Source organism: Hyla sarda, chromosome 1, assembly GCF_029499605.1.
Source record: "Hyla sarda isolate aHylSar1 chromosome 1, aHylSar1.hap1, whole genome shotgun sequence".
NCBI lineage: Eukaryota > Metazoa > Chordata > Amphibia > Anura > Hylidae > Hyla > Hyla sarda.
In genome coordinates this window covers 285787961-285810229 of record NC_079189.1, presented here as the reverse complement: position 1 = coordinate 285810229, position 22269 = coordinate 285787961, and the positions used below count along the sequence as shown (strand labels likewise).

Below are 22269 nucleotides of genomic sequence, written 5' to 3'. Positions count from 1 at the left end.
AGATTTGCATCTATTCATTTCAATGGGTCCGCAGTCAATCTGCAAATCTGCCACTATTGCTGATTTTCTGCTGACCTATTGTAATAAATGTGAACGAAACTTGCAGCTTGCAGATTTCCCATAGCAGGTAACCCACAGGAGATTTTGCACATGTGAACGTAACCTAAGAAGCCTAAATTTAAAAGGGGGTTTAATGAACGGTGTGACTCTAGTATTGCAGCTCATCCCTAAGCTGGTGAATAGGGCATTGAAATGGGGAAATCTATGCTGAAAAAGCACTACGGGAGGAGCATGCTTTGGATTAGAATTTGTTTTTGAAAGGCCATCCAGGGACGTGCACACATAGACTTAAAAGGGGGCTTGAGCCCCTGCCCTTTTAATGGATCTGCCCTGTGGTGCCCTTACTGATTGGGACCTCTGTGGAGTGATGCAGGTCCCATTCAGCTGACATGACTGCTGGAGGTCCCTTACCCTCAGGAATTGTGTTGTGTTAACATATGAAAGGTTTTTACAAATAATCTTTTTTTTAAATTTTTTTTTATGAGAAGTGCCCCTTTTTCTACTTGAGTCCCTGCCCCCCCAAAATATCTGTGCACGTCCCTGAAGCCATCTTCATGTATTGTACTGTAGATTTTTCAGTGTGGAATCCAGGCAAGAAATCTGCAACAACTACATATGCACTTAGTTGTCCCCTATTGTATGAGCGTATATGGCATCTGATTGTACTATAGAACACTTACGCTTTCACTTTGAAAGGGGTTTAAGAAATTCCCGGCCATCTCTCCATCATCACGAGGTGTTCCTGGAGGATTGTTCATCCCTGCCATGTTATTTGGAGAATTCTGTAAATGAAACATGGAGAATCAAAAAATGTTTTCATAACCCAATAGTACATAACAATACATCAAACTATGTAATATTTTATAAGGGTAGGCATCATCAGATTTACTGAGGAGCCTGCAGGCACTGATTGTCTGACTTCTCAGCATCTACCTATAAAGTAGGCCACTTCTTAAAGGGGTACTGCAGTGGGAGGGGAAAAAATCATGTCAATTGGTACCGGAAAGTTATATAGATTTGTAAATTACTTCTAATTAAAAATCTTAAACATTCCACTTAGTATCAGCTTCTGTATGCTCCAGAGGTAGTTGTGTAGTTCTTTCCATTGTGACCACAGTGCTCTCTGCTAACACCTCTGTCTATAAGGAATTGTCCAGAGTAGGAGCAAATCCCCATAGCAAACCTCTTAAGCTCTGTACAGTTCTTGACACGGACAGTGGTAGTAGCAGAGAGCACTGTGGTCAGACTGGAAAGAACTACACAATATGGATCATACAGCAGCTGATAAGTACTGGAAGGTTTAAGATTATTAAATAGAAGTAATATACAAATCTGGTTAACCGGTTGCCATCTAAGGACGAGCTGGCTCGTCGTGAGACGGCCCCCGCTGTATGGCACGGACTCCAGACTCGAGCCTGCGTCATACCGGTGGGCCCCCAGCTGATTCCTATAGCTGGGGGCCGGTGTTAATAGCCGACATGGGGCGATTGCCCCAGCCAGCTATTAATCCTTTAGATCGCTGCTGTCATTTAAACCATCCCTGGTGGTCCAGTGGGGTGGATCGCCTCCTTCCCCCCCCCCACAGCGCTCCACTGCTGAGGTAGCCGGAGGGCTTACTTCACGTCCTATGCCAGCTGCTGCACTGTGGATGATAAAGCCTGGCAGGGTTCTATGAAACCACATTGATCTGTATGAGGAATCGAATGATTCCTCCTAAAAGTCTCCTAAGGGGACTAAAAGTGTAAAAAAAAAGTTGAATAAAAAGTTTAAAAAAACACCCATTAACCCTTTCCTTATTAAAAGTTGAAATCCCCCTTTTCCCAAATTCCATATAAAAATATCTAACCATAATAAAAATAAACATATGTGGTATCGCCGCATGCGTAAATGTCCGAACTATAAAAATATTGTTACGCCGAGCGCTCCGGGTCCCCGTTCCTCCCCGGAGCGCTCGCCTCATCCTCGTTGCTGCAGCGCCCCGGTCAGATCCACTGACCGGGTGCGCTGCGGTACTGCCTCCAGCCGGGATGCGATTCGCGATGCGGGTGGCGCCCGCTCGCGATGCGCACCCCGGCCCCCGTACCTGACTCGCTCTCCGTCGGTCCTGTCCCGGCGCGCGCGGCCCCGCTCCCTAGGGCGCGCGCGCGCCGGGTCTCTGCGATTTAAAGGGCCACTGCGCCGCTGATTGGCGCAGTGGTTCTAATTAGTGTGTTCACCTGTGCACTCCTTATATATACCTCACTTCCCCTGCACTCCCTCGCCGGATCTTGTTGCCATTGTGCCAGTGAAAGCGTTCCCTTGTTTGTTCCTAGCCTGTGTTCCAGACCTCCTGCCGTTGCCCCTGACTACGATCCTTGCTGCCTGCCCCGACCTTCTGCTACGTCCGACCTTGCTTCTGTCTACTCCCTTGTACCGCGCCTATCTTCAGCAGTCAGAGAGGTTGAGCCGTTGCTAGTGGATACGACCTGGTCACTACCGCCGCAGCAAGACCATCCCGCTTTGCGGCGGGCTCTGGTGAAAACCAGTAGTGACTTAGAACCGGTCCACTAGCACGGTCCACGCCAATCCCTCTCTGGCATAGAGGATCCACCTCCTGCCAGCCGGCATCGTGACAGTAGATCCGGCCATGGATTCCGCTGAAGTGCCGCTGTCAAGTCTTGCCGACATTTCCACGATGATCACCCAACAAAATCACCAGCTGGCATACTTGTCCTCCGTGACACAGCAACTGAAGTCACAGTTACAGCAGATGCTGTCACTGACACAGCAGCGGCAACTGCAACAACCATCTCCTCCGCCGGCTCCTGCAACTCCTCCGCAGCGTCCGGCCGCTCCTAACCCCTGCTTGTCCCTGCCGGACAAATTTGATGGGGACTCTAGACTCTGCCGTGGTCTCCTTTCTGGAAAGGCCTTGTCTTGGGCCACACCGCTCTGCGACCACAATGATCCTGCCACAGTCACAGTCCAGTCCTTCTTCGTTGAGGTCCGTAGTGTCTTCGAGGAGCCTGCCCGAGCTTCTTCTGCCGAGACTGCCCTGCTGAACCTGGCCCAGGGTGTTTCTTCCGTTGGCGAGTACGCCATTCAGTTCCGTGCTCTTGCTTCCGAGTTATCCTGGAATAGTGAGGTCCTCTGCGCGACCTTTAAAAAAGGCCTATCCAGCAACATTAAAGATGTTCTGGCCGCACGAGAAACTCCTGCTAACCTACATGAACTCATTCATCTTGCCACTCGCATTGACATGCGTTCTTCCGGATGGCGTCTGGAGCTCCGCCTGGATATGGACTTTGTTCGCACAAGGCGTTTTTTCCCCCCGGCTCCTCTCTCCTCTGGTCCTCTGCAATCCGTTCCTGTGCCTCCCGCCGTGGAGGCTATGCAAGTTGACCGGTCTCGCTTGACACCTCAAGAGAGGACACGACGCCGCATGGAGAATCTTTGCCTGTACTATGCCGGTACCGAACACTTCCTGAAGGATTGTCCTATCCGTCCTCCCCGCCTGGAAAGACGTACGCTGACTCCGCACAAAGGTGACACAGTTCTTGATGTCAACTCTGCTTCTCCACGTCTTACTGTGCCTGTGCGGATATCTTCCTCTACCTTCTCCTTCTCTACTATGGCCTTCTTGGATTCCGGATCTGCAGGAAATTTTTTTTTGGCCTCTCTTATCAACAGGTTCAACGTCCCTGTGACCAGTCTCGCCGGACCCCTCTACATCAATTGTGTTGACAATGAAAGATTGGACTGTGCCGTGCGTTACCGCACGGAACCCCTCCTAATGTGCATCGGACCTCATCACGAAAAAATTTAGTTTTTTTTCCTCAGGTTCTTTGGCCCCAAGAAGAGGGGGAGACCCAAGGGGGGGGGGGGGTACTGTTACGCCGAGCGCTCCGGGTCCCCGTTCCTCCCCGGAGCGCTCGCCTCATCCTCGTTGCTGCAGCGCCCCGGTCAGATCCACTGACCGGGTGCGCTGCGGTACCGCCTCCAGCCGGGATGCGATTCGCGATGCGGGTGGCGCCCGCTCGCGATGCGCACCCCGGCCCCCGTACCTGACTCGCTCTCCGTCGGTCCTGTCCCGGCGCGCGCGGCCCCGCTCCCTAGGGCGCGCGCGCGCCGGGTCTCTGCGATTTAAAGGGCCACTGCGCCGCTGATTGGCGCAGTGGTTCTAATTAGTGTGTTCACCTGTGCACTCCTTATATATACCTCACTTCCCCTGCACTCCCTCGCCGGATCTTGTTGCCATTGTGCCAGTGAAAGCGTTCCCTTGTTTGTTCCTAGCCTGTGTTCCAGACCTCCTGCCGTTGCCCCTGACTACGATCCTTGCTGCCTGCCCCGACCTTCTGCTACGTCCGACCTTGCTTCTGTCTACTCCCTTGTACCGCGCCTATCTTCAGCAGTCAGAGAGGTTGAGCCGTTGCTAGTGGATACGACCTGGTCACTACCGCCGCAGCAAGACCATCCCGCTTTGCGGCGGGCTCTGGTGAAAACCAGTAGTGACTTAGAACCGGTCCACTAGCACGGTCCACGCCAATCCTTCTCTGGCATAGAGGATCCACCTCCTGCCAGCCGGCATCGTGACAAATATATTGTCCAAAATAGCGTATTTTTGGTAACTTTTTATGTCATGAAAAAAATGAATAAAAAGTGATCAAAAAGTCCAATCAATACAAAAATGGTACCGCTAAAAACTTCAGATCACGTCGCAAAAAATGAGCCCTCATACCACCCCGTACATGTAAAAATAAAAAGTTATAGGATTTTTTCCAGAAGTAAGACAAAATCAAACCTATATAACTAGGGTATCATTTTAATTATATGGACTTACAGAATAAAGAGGTGCAAAATTGAAAGGATTATGATAAAACATAAAAAAAACAAAGCGCAAAAACGGAAAAATGCTGAGTGGTTAACTTTCTGGCACCAGTTGATTTGAAAACATTTTTTTTTCCCACCGGAGTACCCCTTCAAGTAACATATGGCTTTATTCTCAGCTGTGGCCAAATAAAACATTTTTGAGCATCTAGCACCCTCTGCATCATTAATGAAGTATTTTTTTTAATGGGAAACAGATTTCTGAAATAATATAAAGCAATACTTCTGTATTGCACTATATATCAGTACAAGTGCACAACATGTTTTCTGCCTCAGATGTATACCCCAGGAAACAGTCCTAATAGAAGGCTTTTAAAGAGTACCTGTCACCAAATAAAACTTTTAATATAGTGTTCCTTGTGTAATTAGCAGACACTTTAACATTCACTTGCTTTTAAAATTATCAACATAAATATGTTTAATTTTTTTAAAAATCTTAAATGGCCACTAGGTTGCGCTGTTCTGTTCCCTGCCAGAATTAATACAGTGAGTTTGGTCTCCTCCTGGCCTGGCAGGAGTCCAAACTAAGGAAGTGCTTCTCCCTGCACTGAGCGTGATTGAGAGCTGCATAGAGCCTCAATGAAAGCTGCACAGACTCAAAGCTGCAGGAGAGCCTCACTGATAGCAACAAAGACTGAAACATGCACAGAGCCTAAAGTCTTCTATTCATCACAGGTCTCCAACCATGTGAGGGCGGAAGTGCTCCCCCAGCAGGCTTCAGTGATGTTGTGTCGAATGGGAAACATCCACTTTCTCCTGCTGGGAGATTGCACTATGTCAGCAAGAAGAAAGATATGATACACAGCTTTTAAAGCTCTGAATTTATTAAGGGCTGGAGGGGTGTTAGGAGTAGTTATGGAATATAATCTGAGTTAGTTTAGAACTGTTTTTTTTGGTGACAGGAACTTTTTAGGCTTTCCCCTATATATGTATACGTCACCCATATGGTCCCATAGTAGGAAAAATAATATATATATATATATATATATATATATATATATATATATATATAAATAAAAATAACCTATTCCAATGGAGCCCTATAGGTGTGCTTGAATAAGTGTTGGGACATAGCATTATGACCAGTTTACATCATGTTAACAGGCGTCCCATTGTGCTCTCAGATCTGCCATCCAGGAAACCCATTGGCACATCATAATTTTGTTTTACTGGCACTGATGGGGTGAGAGAGGGAGTCCCTTCTCTCTAACTAACTAAAAAAAATCTACCTAGCACCAGTTCTGTAAACGGTGCCAAAGTTTATCTTAGCATTTGAACTGTGATACAATACCTTTGGCAACACATCCATATCTCCAGAACCTGTAAGAAAAAGATGATTGTCAAGGCATTTTATTAGGAAATAATGTCAAAGATCAAATGAAAATATAGTTTACTTCAGTAAGGCATCACTGTAACCAAAACTCCTGTTAGTTTATATAGATGTACTGTACTTAAATAAATAATACTGGCAGCAAATTTAAAATCTAGCAATATATGCATTACATGCTGTGCATTTTACGCTGTGCAGTGTTAAGTCTGGGAAACCATGTACTGAAGAAAACTGACCTGCCATAGAATGTGACATACCTGCGATAGAGTCATCTCAGGATCCTTGATTGGCTGAGAGCACACTGCTCAGACACAGTAACAGCTTCTGAACCCCAACCCCCGCTGGGGATGTGCTGCGGGGGAATAAGCGGTCAGCTTCTGATCCCCGAATCCCTGCTCGGGGATCGGTGATGAGAAGCTCTGTGCTGCGTGAGGTCATTCCATGCATTCCCAAAAGTGGGGATAGCACTGCAGGGAGAGAAGCTGTCAGCTTCTCCCCCCACAGCCCTATCCCCACATTGGGGATTGAATGTATTGTAACCCACAGCGGGAATTAATACAATTTGACCCACAGAGCATCCCCACATCGGGGAATCAATTAAATCACCTCCCACAGTGCAGAGCATCTGATCCCCGAACCCCCAGCTCTCACAGCGGGGAGACAGTGTGCTGAAGAAAACGGTGTCACAACACAGTGGAGTTGATCACGTGATCAGGTAACTGTGTGTGCGTCTCAACCAAGGACGCAGGGCGTACCGGCATGCCCCCCCCCCCCGTACCCTGATCCCGCTAACGGGGTTTAAACCGTTCTCACAAGCGGAGAACAGGTTAAACCCCCTGGTTCCTGGTTGCTACGGGCAGCCAGGACCCAGGGCTAATGCCAGGCACCGCCGATCAGCCCGATGCACGGCATTAACCCTTTAGACGCCACCATCGAAGTTGATTGCGGCATTTAAATTGAAAGTGAAACTATCCTGGCAGCTCAGCGGAGCTGATCGGGACTATCGTGACAGAATCGCAATGTCCCGATCAGCTTACTGGACGATGGGAGGGTCCTCACCAGCTTCCTCCTCGTCCGATCGGCAATCTATTGCTCCATGCCTGCACAGCAGGCTAGAGCAGCAGAGCGCAGGTAACACTGATAAATGCTATGCTATGACATAGCATTGAACAGTGTATACAATCAAAAGATTGCATGGTATAGCCCCCTAAAGGGGCTAAATAAAAAAGTTAAAAGTGGTAAAAAAAATAAGAAAATAAATGTGAATAAGCCCCCCCCCAAGAAAAATGTAAATCACCCCCCTTTTCCTATTTTTTAAATAAAATAATGTAATAAAAACAAAATAATCATATGTGGTACTGCCGAGTGCGTAAATGTCCAAACTATGAAAATATAAGGTTAGCTAAACCACACGGTTGATGGCGTACACGTCAAAAAATACCAAAGTCCAAAATTCCGAATTTTTGGTCACTTCATATACCATAAAAATATTAATAAAAAGCTATTAAAAAGTCCCAACAAAACAATAATAGTACCGATAAGAACTACAGACCACGTCGCAAAGAAATAAACCCTTATATAGCCCCATACGTGTAAAAAAAATAAAAATTTTAGGGGTCAGAAGATGACAATTTTAAACATTCTAATTTTGGTGCATGTAGTTATAATTTTTTTTAAAGTAGTAAAATAAATAAAACCTTCATAAATTGGGTATCCTTGTGACCATATGGCCTACAGAATAAAGATAATGTGTAATTTTTACCGAAAAGTGCACTGCATAGAAACGGAATCCCTAAAAATTAGCAAAATGGCCTTTTTTTTGCCGCAGATTGTTATAAAATAATTAATGTCATTACAAAGTACAATTGGTGACGCAAAAAACAAGCCCTTATATGGGTCTGTAGGTGCATAATTGAACGCGTTATGATTTTTAGAAGATGAGGAGGAAAAAACTAAAGTGCAAAAACGAAGATTGTTTTGAGTCCTTAACCTCCTTAAGGACCCGGGATTTTTCCGTTTTTGCACTTTCATTTTTTCCTCCCTACCTTTAAAAAATCATAACTCTTTCAATTTTGCACCTAAAAATCCATATGATGGCTTATTTTTTGCGCCACCAATTCTACTTTGTAATGACATCAGTCATTTTACCCAAAAATCTATGGTGAAATGAAGTAAAAAAAACATAGTGAGACAAAATTGAAAAAAACCCAGCCATTTTGTAACTTTTGGGGGCTTCTGTTTTCGGTAAAAATGACCCCTTCTCTTTATTCTGTACGTCCATACGATTAAAATGATACCCTATTTATATAGATTTGATTTTGTCAAACTTCTGAAAAAAATCAAAACTACATGCAGGAAAATTTATACGTGTAAAATTGTCATCTTCTGACCCCTATAACTTTTTAAATTTCTCTGTGTATGGGGCGGTAAGAGGGATCATTTTTTGCGCCGTGATCATTTTTGTATTGATCGGACTTATTGATCGCTTTTTATTCATTTTTTCATGATATGAAAAGTGACCAAAAATACAGTATTTTGGACTTTGGAATTTTTTTGCGCGTACGCCATTGACCGTGCGGTTTAATTAATGATATATTTTTATAATTCAGATATTTCCGCATGCGGCAATACCACATATGTTAAGTTAAAGTTGAGTTAAGTAAAAAAAAAAAAAAACTCTGTGTTTCACAACCAGTGTGCCTTCAGCTGTTGCAAAACTACAACTCCCAGCAGTCACCGACAGCCAACGGGCATGCTGGGAGTTGAAGTTATGCAACCAGCAGATGCACCACTACAACTCCCAGCATGCACTTTAGCTGATTGTGCAAGCTAGGAGTTGTAGTTATACAACAGCTGAAGGTACACTTTTCCATAGAAAAAATGTGCCTCCAGCTGTTGCAAAACTATACGTCCCAGCATGCCCATAAGGGAATGCTGGGAGTTGTGGTGGTCTGCCTCCTGCTGTTGCATAACTACAGCTCCCAGCATGCCCTTTTTGCATGCTGGGAGCTGTTGCTAAGCAACAGCAGGAGGCTGTCACTCACGTCCAACTGCTGATCCACGCTGCAGGTGGGTCCCTCGCCGCCGCCGCCCCTGGGGCCCCGATCCCAACAGGGACGCCGGGTATCGGGGTCCCCAGCTGCCGGGGTCCACGTCCCGCACCCGCTCACGTCCTCCGGAAGAGGGGCGGAGCGGGTTGCGGGAGTGACACCCGCAGCAGGTGCCCTGCTTGGTCGGCCGGTAAACCGGACGACAAATCAGGGCGATCGTGAGGTGGTACCAGAGCCACCTCTCCCCTGCTGGCTATGGCTGTTCGGGGCCGTCAGAGCCAGTAATTCCGGGTCACTGGAGACCCGATTGACCGGGAATCCGCCGCAGATCGCTGGGCTGAATTGTACACTCATCATGACCCCCCTGGGCGATATGCCGCGATGCCTGCTGAACGATTTCAGCAGGCATCAGGCACCGGCTCCGCTCCAGATGGCTGCGGGGGGCCGGGAAAGCGCATGATGTTCTCATACATCATGCGTCCTTAAGGACTCGGAAATGGAGACGTATGAGAACGTCATGTGTCCTTAAGGGGTTAAGAGGTTTTTAGGTGCAAAATTTAAAAGGGTTATGATTTTTAGAATCTGAGGAAAAAAACGGAGGTGCAAAAACAGAAAAACGCTTGGTCCTTAACCTTAACCTTGGGGTTAAGGTGAAAATGGGCTGAGTCCTTAAGGGGTTAAGGATCCTGAGAGGACTCCGCACTTTTCAGTGCTGTAGCGTCACATTCTATCGCAAATCACAGTTTTCTTCACTACAAACACACCGGGGCTCTAAACAAGAGATCGCGGGGGGCCTCAGCGCTCGGACCCCCCGCGATCTATTCAAATAGGAGATATGTTTTTTTTTTTCATGATACCTATCCTTTAAATGTTATACTTTTTTGTAAATGGATAAATAATAGATAAAGTAAATACATTTAAGAGCCTGTTTACACATAGCAATTCCAATATGAATTTCATGAAGTGAATTTGCCCCAGGTAGCATATACCTGTTGAAGTCGGGTGCAGAGTGCCCAGCCTATGAAGTGTAAGGAATTGAGTGTCAATCATCACTTACCTCAGCTGGCCAAAAAGTGTGCCACATCTGGTTTGAGCCACTTAATTCTTGAGATCAGACACTAAGCAATAATCTATATAGATTGCTGCTTACTGTCCTTACTGTACTACTCACTAGGCTTAGGGCACTGTGACTAGCCCAGCATGGTAGGGGTTAAGTGTGAAATCTACATTGGGTAGTGTGTGGACTCGTACATGTGAAAGTACTATAGAGGACTGCTTATTTCATTTTACTTCATAGTTACATTGATGCACTACTGTATTATAAAGCATCATAGCTTTTGCAAGTGCTTTTTTCTAATGTGCTTGGGAAAATGGCTAAAAATGGCTAAAAATGGCATGCCTAGAACATGCTGCATTTTGCCCAAAAAAATCTATAAAAATACAATCGACAAGAATAGTCCACATAAAGTGAAGTTAAAGGGGTTATCCAGGAAAAAAACTTAGATTATATATATATATATATATATATATATATATATATATAATCTATCAACTGTCTCCAGAAAGTTAAACAGATTTGTAAATTACTTCTATTAAAAAATCATAATCCTTTCAGTACTTATGAGCTTCTGAAGTTGAGTTGTTCTTTTCTGTCTAAGTGCTCTCTGATGACACGTGTCTCTGGAACCGTGCCGTTTAGAAGCAAATCCCCATAGCAAACCTCTTCTACTCTGTGCAGTTCCCGAGACAAGCAGAGATGTCAGCAGAGAGCACTGTTGCCAGACAGAAAACAACAACTCAACTTCAGCAGCTGATAATTATTGGAAGGATTAAGATTTTTTAATAGAAGTAATTTACAAATCTGCTTAACTTTCTGGAGCCAGTTGATATATAAAAAAATGTTTTTCCTGGAATACCCCTTTAAACACCACAAGCAAAGAAAAAACACTTACGCCAGTGGTTTTTTATTAAACATCTGGCTGCAGCATATTTTTTGGGAAAAAAACTCTGGATAAAATGGCAGGAGAAATGCCAAAATATGACTCAATGTGTGAAATTGCTTTATAGGGATATATTTTTTAGGTTCCTGGACTTTAATATGAAACAAAAATAGACAAAAACAATGGATTTAAAAGGTTGTTATTGAGCTGCAGTTAGACTCCTTGCCACTAGATGTCCCCATAGCAACACATTATGCGGCTTCCTCACACTACAAGCATACGTCATTCTGGATGTTGTAGTATTTCATGACATTTTATTTTCTCTTGGGGTTTGAAATAACACCATTACTATAACTCTTTTCTGTTTGCACTGTTTTCCTCCTTATGACTGTTTTAAGAAGACTGGGAAGTAACTCTTGCAAAAAAAAAAAAAAAAAAAAAATCTATATTACATTTTGTGCTGTGATCTTTCATGTTGTGATGTTACATTTTAGAAACAGATGTATACGCTGTACAGAGGATGTTTATTTTGATGTAGATAACATTTATGCTGCATTTTCTCCATGGTTTTGATTGTTGTACTTTATCTTGTATGGAATATTAGGACCCTGTATTTTCTCCATCTTGATATGGTATAAAGTTACATTTTTACTAGTGTTGTTTTTTTTATTTTTTCCTGTTTCTGAAAGGCAAATATTATATACTGTAAATTTATTGCAGAAATGCACTTACCTAATGATCCATTCATATGATGAGGTTCCATTGCACCCATTCCTCCCATTGGGCCATCGGGACCAGGACCCATTGGGAACTACAGGGAGAAAAAAAACACTGCTCACACTGCAACCACATCACAAAACTATACAGCTAAACAGAATGAAAAAAAAAAAAGCATAACATCCTTAAAGCTGATCGGTTAATCTTCAGAACTGCTTTGTATAAGAAAACATTACACTATACCATTGAAATCATCATTGGTTTATAGAGGGGATCCCTTGTATACACTCAACATGCCCCAAAAGAGGATATCATTTTTATTTTATTTTTTATAGAAAGCAGATGACTTGTTTAGGCAACAGCTTCACACAGGCATATTACCGATTCAAGTCCCGGCCTGACCGTTGGTCTGATGACCCGAAATGACACCTCCCTTGTAAAAGTGGTCTAAAGTAAGGAAATTGTGCAGTTGGGCTGAGTATATTTAATAAGCACTAAGATCAAGATATGGGGGTCATATCATTAAAAAGGATATAAAAATATAAATAGTCAGATAGGAAATTATTGAAGAGGAAATAATATTTGGGGGCATTTAGCCCCAAAATAATTTCTTTGTTTCTGTTTATAAATCCACTTCTTAAGGAACAATGAACATTGTGGGTGAGATGTGTAAATACTGTTTTTAAAAGGGTACTCTGGTGGAATTTTTATTTTTTTTAATCAACTGATTCTTGAAAGTTAAACAGATTTGTAAATTACTTCTATTAAAAAAAATCCTAATCCTTCCAGTACTTATTAGTGGCTTTATACTACAGAGGAAATTCTATTCTTTTCGGATTTATTTTCTGACCATAGTGCTCTCTGCTGACACCTCTGTCCATGTCAGGAACTGTCCAGAGCAGGAGAAAATCCCCATAGCAAACATATGCTGCTCTGGACAGTTCCTAAAATGGACAGAGGTGTCAGCAGAGAGCAATGTGGTCATGACAGAAAAGAAATCCTAAAAGAAAAGAATTTCCTTTGTAGTATTCAGCCGCTAATAAGTACTGGAAGGATTAAGAATTTTTAGTAGAAGTAATTTACAAATCTGTTTAACTTTCTGACACCAGTTGAGTTAAAAGAAAAAAAAAAAAGTTTTCCACCGGAGTACCCCTTTAATGTATATGGAGAAGGAAACATCACAGGAATAGAACTGACTTTAACCCCTTAACGACCACGGACGTATATATACGTCCGTGGCTGGCTCCTGCGATATAACGCGTAACCGCGTGTCATATCGGGTCAGTCCCGGCATGTACCTGAACCGATCGTGGTGCCGCGCGCTAATAACGCTTTAGATGCGGCGTTCAAAGTTGAACGCCGCATTTAAAACGAAAGTAAAACCTTCCTGGCTGCTCAGTGGGGCTGATCGGGACCACCGCAGTGAAAATGCGGTGTCCCGATCAGCTAGGACACAAGCGGAGGGTCACTCACCTTCCTCCGGCGCCTCCGAGCAATCGACCGCCGATAACACTGATCAATGCAAAGCTATGGCTTTGCAAATAACAGTGCTGGCAATTAGTGTATGCAATGTTATAGCCCCCTATGGGGGCTATAACATTGCAAAGAAAAAAAGTGTAAAAAAAACAGTTCATAAATGTGATGTAACCCTTTCCCTAATAAAAGTTTAAATCAATCCCCCCCCTTCCCATTTAAAAAAACATGTAAATAAAAATAAATATAAACATATGTGGTATTACCGCGTGCGTTAATGTCCGAACTATAAAAAATATATCAATAAAGGGGTATTCCAGGCAAAAACATCTTATCCCCTATCGAAAGGATAGGGGATAAGATGTCTGATCGCGGGGGGCCTGCCGCTGGGACCCCCCGCAATCTCCCTGCAGCAGCCCGCATTCTATGTGTAGCTGCGTCTGAAGTTTCGGAAACCGCCGGGCTTCCAAGATTTCTATGGGAGGGGGCATAACGGCTGCAAAGCCCCCTCCCATAGAGATGAATGGAGAAGGCGTGGCGTGATGTCACGTCCCCGTCTCGGAAGCCCGGAGGTAAAAGCTTGTAAACGCTTTTTGTAGCCAGTCAAGTGTCTTTCAATTCTTGTTTGAGGTATCTTTGCCCATTCTTCCTTACAAAAGTATTCCAGTTCTTTGAGATTTCTGGGCTGTCTGTCACGCACTGTTCTTTTAAGGTCTATCCACAGATTTTCAATTACGTTGAGGTCAGGAGATTGTGAATGCCATGGCAAAACCTTCAGTTTACGCCTCTTGATTTAATCCCCCGTGGATTTCGAGGTGTGTTCAGGATCATTATCCATTTGTAGAAGTCATCTTCTCTTTAACTTCAGCTTTTTCACAGATGGCATCAAGTTAGCATTCAAAATTAGCTGAAATTGTATTGAATCAATTTTTCCTTCTACTCGTGAGATGTTCCCTGTGCCACTGGCTGCAATACAATCCCAAAGCATGATTGATCCACCTACATGCTCAACAGTTGGACATAGGTTCTTTTCATTAAATTCTGTTACCCTTCTTCTCCAAACAAACCTTTGCTCATTCCGGCCAAAAAGTTCAATTTTAACCTCATCACAGAACTTGTTTCCAAAATGCATCAGGCTTGTCTATATGTTCATTTTCAAAGTTCAAACACTGATTTTTGTGGTGAGGACGTAGAAGAGGTTTTCTTCTGATGACTCTTCCATGAAGAGCATATTTGTACAAGTATCTCTTTATAGTGGAATAGTGTACCACAACTCCAGTGTCTGCCAGATCTTTCTGGAGGGATTGTGCAGTCAAATGTGGGTTTTGAATCGTTTTTCTCACAATCCTGCGAGCTGTTCTGTCTGATATTTTCTTGGTCTTCCAGATCTTGCTTTAACTTCCACTGTTCCTGATGACTGCCATTTCTTAATTACATTCCAAACAGAGGATATTGACATCTGAAAACGTTTTGCTATCTTCTTATAGCCTTTTCAGTTTCAGATTTCTAGACAACTGCTTAGAAGAACCCATGGTGCTGATTGTTGGGGCAAGGTCAGATGAATCTGGGCATTTAAAACCTTTGAGATTGACATCACCTGGTCTTCCCAGATGATGTGTTTTCTGTTATTTTGAAAGTGTAAATGATGGAAATAAAATCTAACTTTTGTTGACATATTATAAGAATGTCTAATCTGTAATTTGATGCCTTTTGGCTACTTTATGCACATTAATACAAATTTTTACTTGGGGTGCCCAAACTTTCGATCCCCACTGTATGTAAGTCTAGTACTGGGGACATTTTCTTGCATGAATAGGTAAAATTCTTAGGACACTGACTAAAGTACATACGGGTATGTGAGTAACTGAAAGCTCCACTGACAGCCCCAGCGGATGACAGTGTATTCTCTGTACAGCTCTAGGAATAAGGTGGAGCTTTATACAGTAGGTGAAAAGTACTGAGGATACATTGTAAGAACCTGAGAAAACTATGGGATGATTGTAAATAATTATGGAATATTTCTGTATTAATTTATATATCAAATAACATTTCTAGCACTTTTTCACTGTTCGCTGTACTTACATTTGGCCTGCTTCCACCAGGTCCTATTGGATTCATCATTGTGTACATGTTCTCACTGGAGTTTGTCGAGTCTGGAGAAAAACAGAAAGATATAAGCATATATACATTACATGGTATCCATTGTAATGCTACTGTAATTACATTCAGTGGCTAAAACAGATCTTGAGACTAGTGAGAAATTGATATACCAATGAACTAAACTGCTTATGGTAGAAAGCAGCAACACCTTGAAATATACAGTGAATAAAGTTTATTTTACATTTTACTAAAACATATGTAAGAAATATATGAAGAATCAGAAAATTATCTCTGATTATACTAAATTGTTATTTTTCTTTTAAAGATCAATGATACCAAATATTCTTAAGTTTTGAGTTATATTTTTATCATAGTGATATACATGTTAATGACAAAGCCAGTGAAGGAAATACAAATCATCTGTGAAGAGTTCATAAATTTACTGAGTCCACAGTTTGTTCTCAAATATTAAAGGTGGCTATACCTTATCAAACATGTATAGTAACTATACACAGGAACCCAACAGGGTTCATGTGACAACACTGAAGAAATGACACTCTGTGACAGTGTAAAGTAGTGCAAATCTGGAGGGTAAAAATCTGGAGTGTAAAGTAGTGCAAATCTGGAGAGTAAAGGTTTCCTAGAGGGGATACCTGGTTCTTGAAGATCTGACCTGTGCCCGTAGCGCTTCACCCAAGGATGACACGAGGAGGATAATTTTAAGATGTTTTTATTTAACACACTTATACATAGAAAAGGTGCCTGCGGTGGACGACACATTTCAAGGATGCCCCTTCTTCCTCCGGTGTAAAGTAGTGAGTGACGGGTTTTATGTTGTGTCCCCTCAAAATAACTCAACACACAGCTATTAATGTCTAAACCCTGGCAACAAAATGAGTACACCCCTAAATGGAAATGCCCAAATTGGGCACAATGTGTCAATATTTTTTGTGGCCACCATTATTTTCCAGCACTGCAGCACTGCCTTATGCCTGGTGGATGAGACCTTGTGCTTCCCCACCTTCCATTTAAGGATGATTCACAAATGGTCAATAGGGTTTAGGTTACATAGTAGACCGATGAAGGAGACCGCTGTCTCAGAAACGCATTAGATTTCTTTTTGGTCCTTAACAATCTCCATAGTGACGTCACTGGAGCCGTAAACTCAAGCAGAAAACTTTCAAGTCGGAGACGCTGTGGTAGAGACGCCACCGGCCGGGGTGCACTCCCACAACCTCCACATCCTCTGTTGGGCTCTCATCAAGGTGAACATTGCAGGACTACAGGATCCCCTAGCAATGGTACAGCCACCCATAAACTGAACACGGATGTACATTCGGGCAAGTACATTGGGGCGCTGTATCATTCTAACGGACTGTATTTAACTGTATATCGCTGTACTGTACTTAACACACAGACTTAACCTGGTTGAGAATCTAGGTGCCTTTTGCATAGAACTTCGCTGCACAAACAGGGTCTTACCTTCATATCCTACAGTAGGACTCTATGAACATTCTTTTCCCTATGACACCAAAAAGAGAACCATACCACAAATTAAACAAAAAAGTAATAGAATGTAAAAAATAAACTTTATTAATACAATTTAGCAATAAAAAATAGATATTAAAATTAAAACAAAAAAAGTAGTAGCAATAGATAGGCACTAGTGGACATACAAAGATATAGGACAATGGTAGGGCCCAAATGCATCAAAATATACAAGTATAAGGAGTAAATGCCACAGTAGCTGGTAAGATACAAGAATAATACCTGCCAAAAGTATACAATAAAGGGTGCCAAACCATACCTACACCTGAACCCCAACGATCGTTTCGCTATTATGCCGCTTCTTCAGGGGGCGTGAAGAAGCCCCCTGAAGAAGCGGCATAATAGCGAAACGATCGTTGGGGTTCAGGTGTAGGGATGGTTTGGCACCCTTTATTGTATACTTTTGGCAGGTATTATTCTTGTATCTTACCAGCTACTGTGGCATTTACTCCTTATACTTGTATATTTTGATGCATTTGGGCCCTACCATTGTCCTATATCTTTGTATGTCCACTAGTGCCTATCTATTGCTACTACTTTTTTTGTTTTAATTTTAATATCTATTTTTTATTACTAAATTGTATTAATAAAGTTTATTTTTTACATTCTATTACTTTTCTGTTTAATTTGTGGTATGGTTCTCTTTTTGGTGTCATAAGTACAAATACATACCCTTACCTACTATATATGTAGGGTTATATATATATCTTTGGTGACATATTCTTTTCCCTATGTGTACATCTTTCTGAAAATCTGGAGTACATTATTCATAATCTTTTGTTCTCTACTCTCGTAGGTTTGGGCAACAACTCCATTATCCTACTATTCAGCATCATATCTTGCACCTTATATGCCAGGTTTGCACTTTTTAGCCAATTGTATGTATATTAATAATTATGCATAGATCCTTCCAGTAATTGATATATATTTTTCCAGCCTCAGAGAAACATTAAGACACGAATGCACTATATTTTTTTCCTGCCATCTACTTCACTATCCTCTTCAGGTACATTTTTATTATAACTGTATTGCATATACTTTTAAGTCCCATCCAGCTCTTTATTGTTGTTTTTTACCCATTATAAGGCACACCATTATTTTGTATGAGATACACGGATTCATACTTAAAATAGCTGCAGGTTGGGCATAATACACAGTACCACACCACTTGCGCTAGTGTTATAAACATTATTCATAGGGTTTAGGTTAGACATGCTTGGTCAGTCCATCACTTTTACCCTCAGCTTTATTAGTAAGGCAGTGGTCATCTTGAAGGTATATTTTGGGGTCATTATCATGTTGGAATACTGCCCTGCAGCCCGATCTCTAGAGGGAAGGATCATGCTCTGCTTCAGGATGTCACAGTACACGGTGACATTCATGGGTCCCGCAATGACCTGTAGCTTCCCAGTGCCAGCAGCCAGACTGCCCCAGACTGTGACACTCCCACCACCATGCTGACTGTAGGCGAGACACACTTGTATATGTACTTACCTGGTTGCCGCCGCAAATAAGTTTATCTTGGTCTCATCAGACCACAGGGCATGGTTACAGAAATCCTTGTCCTTAGTCTGCTTGTCTTCAGCAATCTGTTTGCAGGCTTTCTTGTGCTTCATCTTTTAAAGAGGATTCCTTCTGGGATGACAGCTATGCAGACCAATTTGATGCAGTGTGCAGCGTATGATTTGAGCACTGACAGACTGACCCTGCCACCCCTGTAACCTCTGCAGCAATCTTGGCAGCACACAGTCTATTTTCCAAAGACAACCTCTGAGCACGTGCACTCAAATTCTTTTGTAGAGCATGGCAAGGCCTGTTCTTAATGGAACCTGTCCTGTGAAACCGCTGTATGTCCTGCCCACCATGCTGCAGCTTGGTTTCAGCATCTTGGAAATCTTCTTATAGCTTAGGCCATATTTATAAGCAACAATTCTTTATTTTTTTATTATTTTTTTTTTTTAAAGATTCCTAGAGAGTTGTTTGCCATAAGGTGCCATGTTGAACTTCCAGGGACCAGTATTGCAGAGTGTGAGAGTGATATCACCAAATTTAAGACACCTACTCCTTGTTCACACATGAGACCTTGCAACACAAGTGCATCACATGACACTGGGTAGGGAAAATAGGGGACATATCCACTTAGTGGGGGAACTCACTTTTGTTGCCACAGTTTAGACATTAATATGTTGTGTGTTGAGTTAGTTTGAGAAGACACGACATTAAACATTGTTATACAGGCTGTGCACTCACTACTTGTAGCAGAGTGTCATTTCTTCATTGTTGTCACATGAAAAGATAAAATAAAATTTTTACAAACATGTGAGGGGGGGACTCACTTACGTGAGATACTATATATATGTATATGAGCTGCACTTGCACTAATAAAGCTACTAACATAAAAAGTGCTGACACAATGTCCTTATGTGAATGTCCAGGTTCACCTGTTCTCTCCTTGGTGACCTAATTTCTTCAGACACATCCCTTAACACAGTTCCTGGCCAAAATATCAACTATGAGACCATGGAAATGCTTTGCGAGGACAAGTCTTATTGTTGTCTGGAGTCTGACTGTCCGGATTAAGCCGTGTCAGATGAACATTTGTTGGCAGCGATCTCTGGGTTTTTGTGTACCTGAACAATCGTTATTTAAGACTTGTATTTCTGTCATATTTTCTCTATACAAATATATCTGTTGGTCAGGCTTGAAATAATGTTCAATACAGTTGTAAATTCATTACAATCATAACATATCCTACAGAATGTGGATCCATTTAACTCTCTCTGGGGGGGGTCTACATCTGTTTTACCTCTAAGCTACCAAAATAAAAAAAATAGGATTGACCTATTCTTCTTAGTTCATAAGGAAGGTTCCTCATAACTTTAAACTTATTTAACATACAGTATGCTGAATGATGCAGCTACTACCAAAAACTTTGACCACTCTGGTTTATTGAGTAATAATTGGACTTTAAAAAAATTCCATTTTTATTGTAGACTTGAGAATGTCTTCATGAACACATAACAACACATTCTACCCATGATCTCAATAAACTATGACAGCTCTAGTTTATTGATCGAGATCTAGACTTTAAAAAAGTAAATTTTCATTGTAGACTTAACAATGTCTTTATGTACACTTAACAATACGTTCCACCCATGATCTCAATGTAAACTGCATAAAAAAGTATGAGAAGTAGTTTATAAAATTAGGTTTAAAAAAGGATTACCTCCAGGACTGGGCATTATAGGTGTGCCAGGTGGGCCCCCACCACCAGGAGGACCCTAAGTAAAGACACAAACATAATAGTTATTGATATGATACAAGTCATAGAATGAAATAGATAATGCCAACCTATAACAAGCTGTAAGGCTGGTATACTAGCAAGAATGCTTTTATAGGGCTAAAGCTGTGGACTTATAATGGAACAAATTATGGCCATAACAACAAAAAAGAGTTAAAACGGAAAATATTACTTGGTCATGTAGTGTCCGAGTACAGCTCTGCCAGCTACCATTCACTAGGAATGTGGCTGAGAGTAAAAGTTTGCTAAGTGCATCAAAGGTGTATATCAGGTACTAGAGACTACTACACCCATCATAACCCTCTACACTTCTTGTAGACACCACAATTAGAAACGACAACCAATCACAGTGCAGCTTTCATTTTTCCAAAGCAATGGAAGAAAACTTCTCCTTTGCTTGGATGCTATGAGCAACATGGTCAGTTTTTCTGTTAGGAACTATATTTTGTTTATAATATACGGTACCATTGAGTATAAGAAGCATTAAAGTAAGTGCTACAAGGATGGAGCCAGCCCAAAACATGAATAAAAAGCAAATAAATAACTCTCTCACCACATAGTTTCCTGGGGAAGATGATGAATATGCTATCTGGATGTAAAAAAATATATAAAGACTAGTTAAACAAAGTGAATTAAAACCAACTTTATCTAGCAAAAGTATCAACAACCCTGTAATACATTTAAAAGTTATAAAACATAAAGGTAAAGTTCACTCAATTACATTGTACAATATGACACTATATAAATTTGCATAAAATAACACTCAAGATATGTAATATAAAGTATTTTCTAAGTTTCTCATCATATGTTAAAGGGGTACTCCGCCCCTAGACATCCATCCCCTATTCTCAGCTGCACAGAGCGAGGATCGCTCTGTGGCTGATGACGGGCGATGCAGGGGACGGAGTATTGTGACTTCATGGCTCCACCCCCTCATGATTTCACACCCCTCCCATAGACTTGCATTGAGGGGGTGGGGCGTGACATCACAAGGGAGCGGAGCAGTGATGTCATGATACTCCGTCCCCTGCATAGCCTGTCAACAGCCACAGAGCGATCCTCGCTCTGTGCAGCTGAGAATCGGTGGTGCTGCAGGAGAGATCGCAGGGGTCCCCAGCGGCAGGACCCCCGCGATCAGACATCTTATCCCCTATCCTTTGGATAGGGGATACGATGTCTAGGGGCAGAGTACCCCTTTAAAGAGATTATTCAGCACTTCAAGTTCACAAAGCATGGGTGAAAACAAACTTATACTATCCTGCCATGATCCCATGCATCATCTGTCCCAATAGCCCTTGGTCCCAACTGAGCGGCCCTTCCTGCTTACAACTCAACACACAGGAAATACCTGGTGAATGTTCCCTGTGTGTTGAGCCGTGAGTGGATAGAGCTTCTCAGCTGGGACTGGGGACTGTTGGGATAGACGCATTAGGGAATTTAGGTACGTGAATATTTTTTTTCTTCATTTTTATGTCAGTCCATGCATCCCAATTTTTTCTTTACATTTAATTAGCAAATCTTTGATAACTTTTTGGGAAAACCTGATCTGATCTATGGCATTTTACTGTCTAAAGGAAGGAATGGAATCATATAAGCAACCGTGAACATCTCAATTTGAGACATAAAAAATTGATTGTAAATTTAAGCTATACTGGCTCAGTTACAAAAGATAACATTTTGCTGTCTCCTTTTGGTTTTCTAATGGACACCTCTGTTTTTTATGGCAGACTAGCCTGAATATGATTTAGTATTATTTCAATAGTCTTTAAAAAGCTTACTGAATTTGCATTGGGGTTCGGCCAGGGACCTCTTCCTCCTGGACCCCTATAATAAAAAAAATAAAAGTGTAATGAAGAAATTAACACCTCATAGCATAAAACCTAA

The 22269-nt window shown here is 42.2% G+C and overlaps 1 protein-coding gene across 1 annotated transcript in view; it reads right to left on the bottom strand.

Moving 5' to 3' along the window:
- SSBP4 (single stranded DNA binding protein 4) overlaps window positions 1-22269 on the bottom strand; it is a 455748-nt gene that overhangs the window by 3979 nt on the left and 429500 nt on the right. Inside the window, exons 11-17 of the mRNA XM_056574391.1 lie at window positions 22164-22209; window positions 20939-20974; window positions 20311-20365; window positions 15519-15589; window positions 11979-12057; window positions 6218-6246; window positions 741-842 (exon numbers count right to left, since the gene is read on the bottom strand). Of these exons, the coding sequence (XP_056430366.1) occupies window positions 741-842; window positions 6218-6246; window positions 11979-12057; window positions 15519-15589; window positions 20311-20365; window positions 20939-20974; window positions 22164-22209 (418 nt within the window). The remainder of the gene's footprint in view (window positions 1-740; window positions 843-6217; window positions 6247-11978; window positions 12058-15518; window positions 15590-20310; window positions 20366-20938; window positions 20975-22163; window positions 22210-22269) is intronic.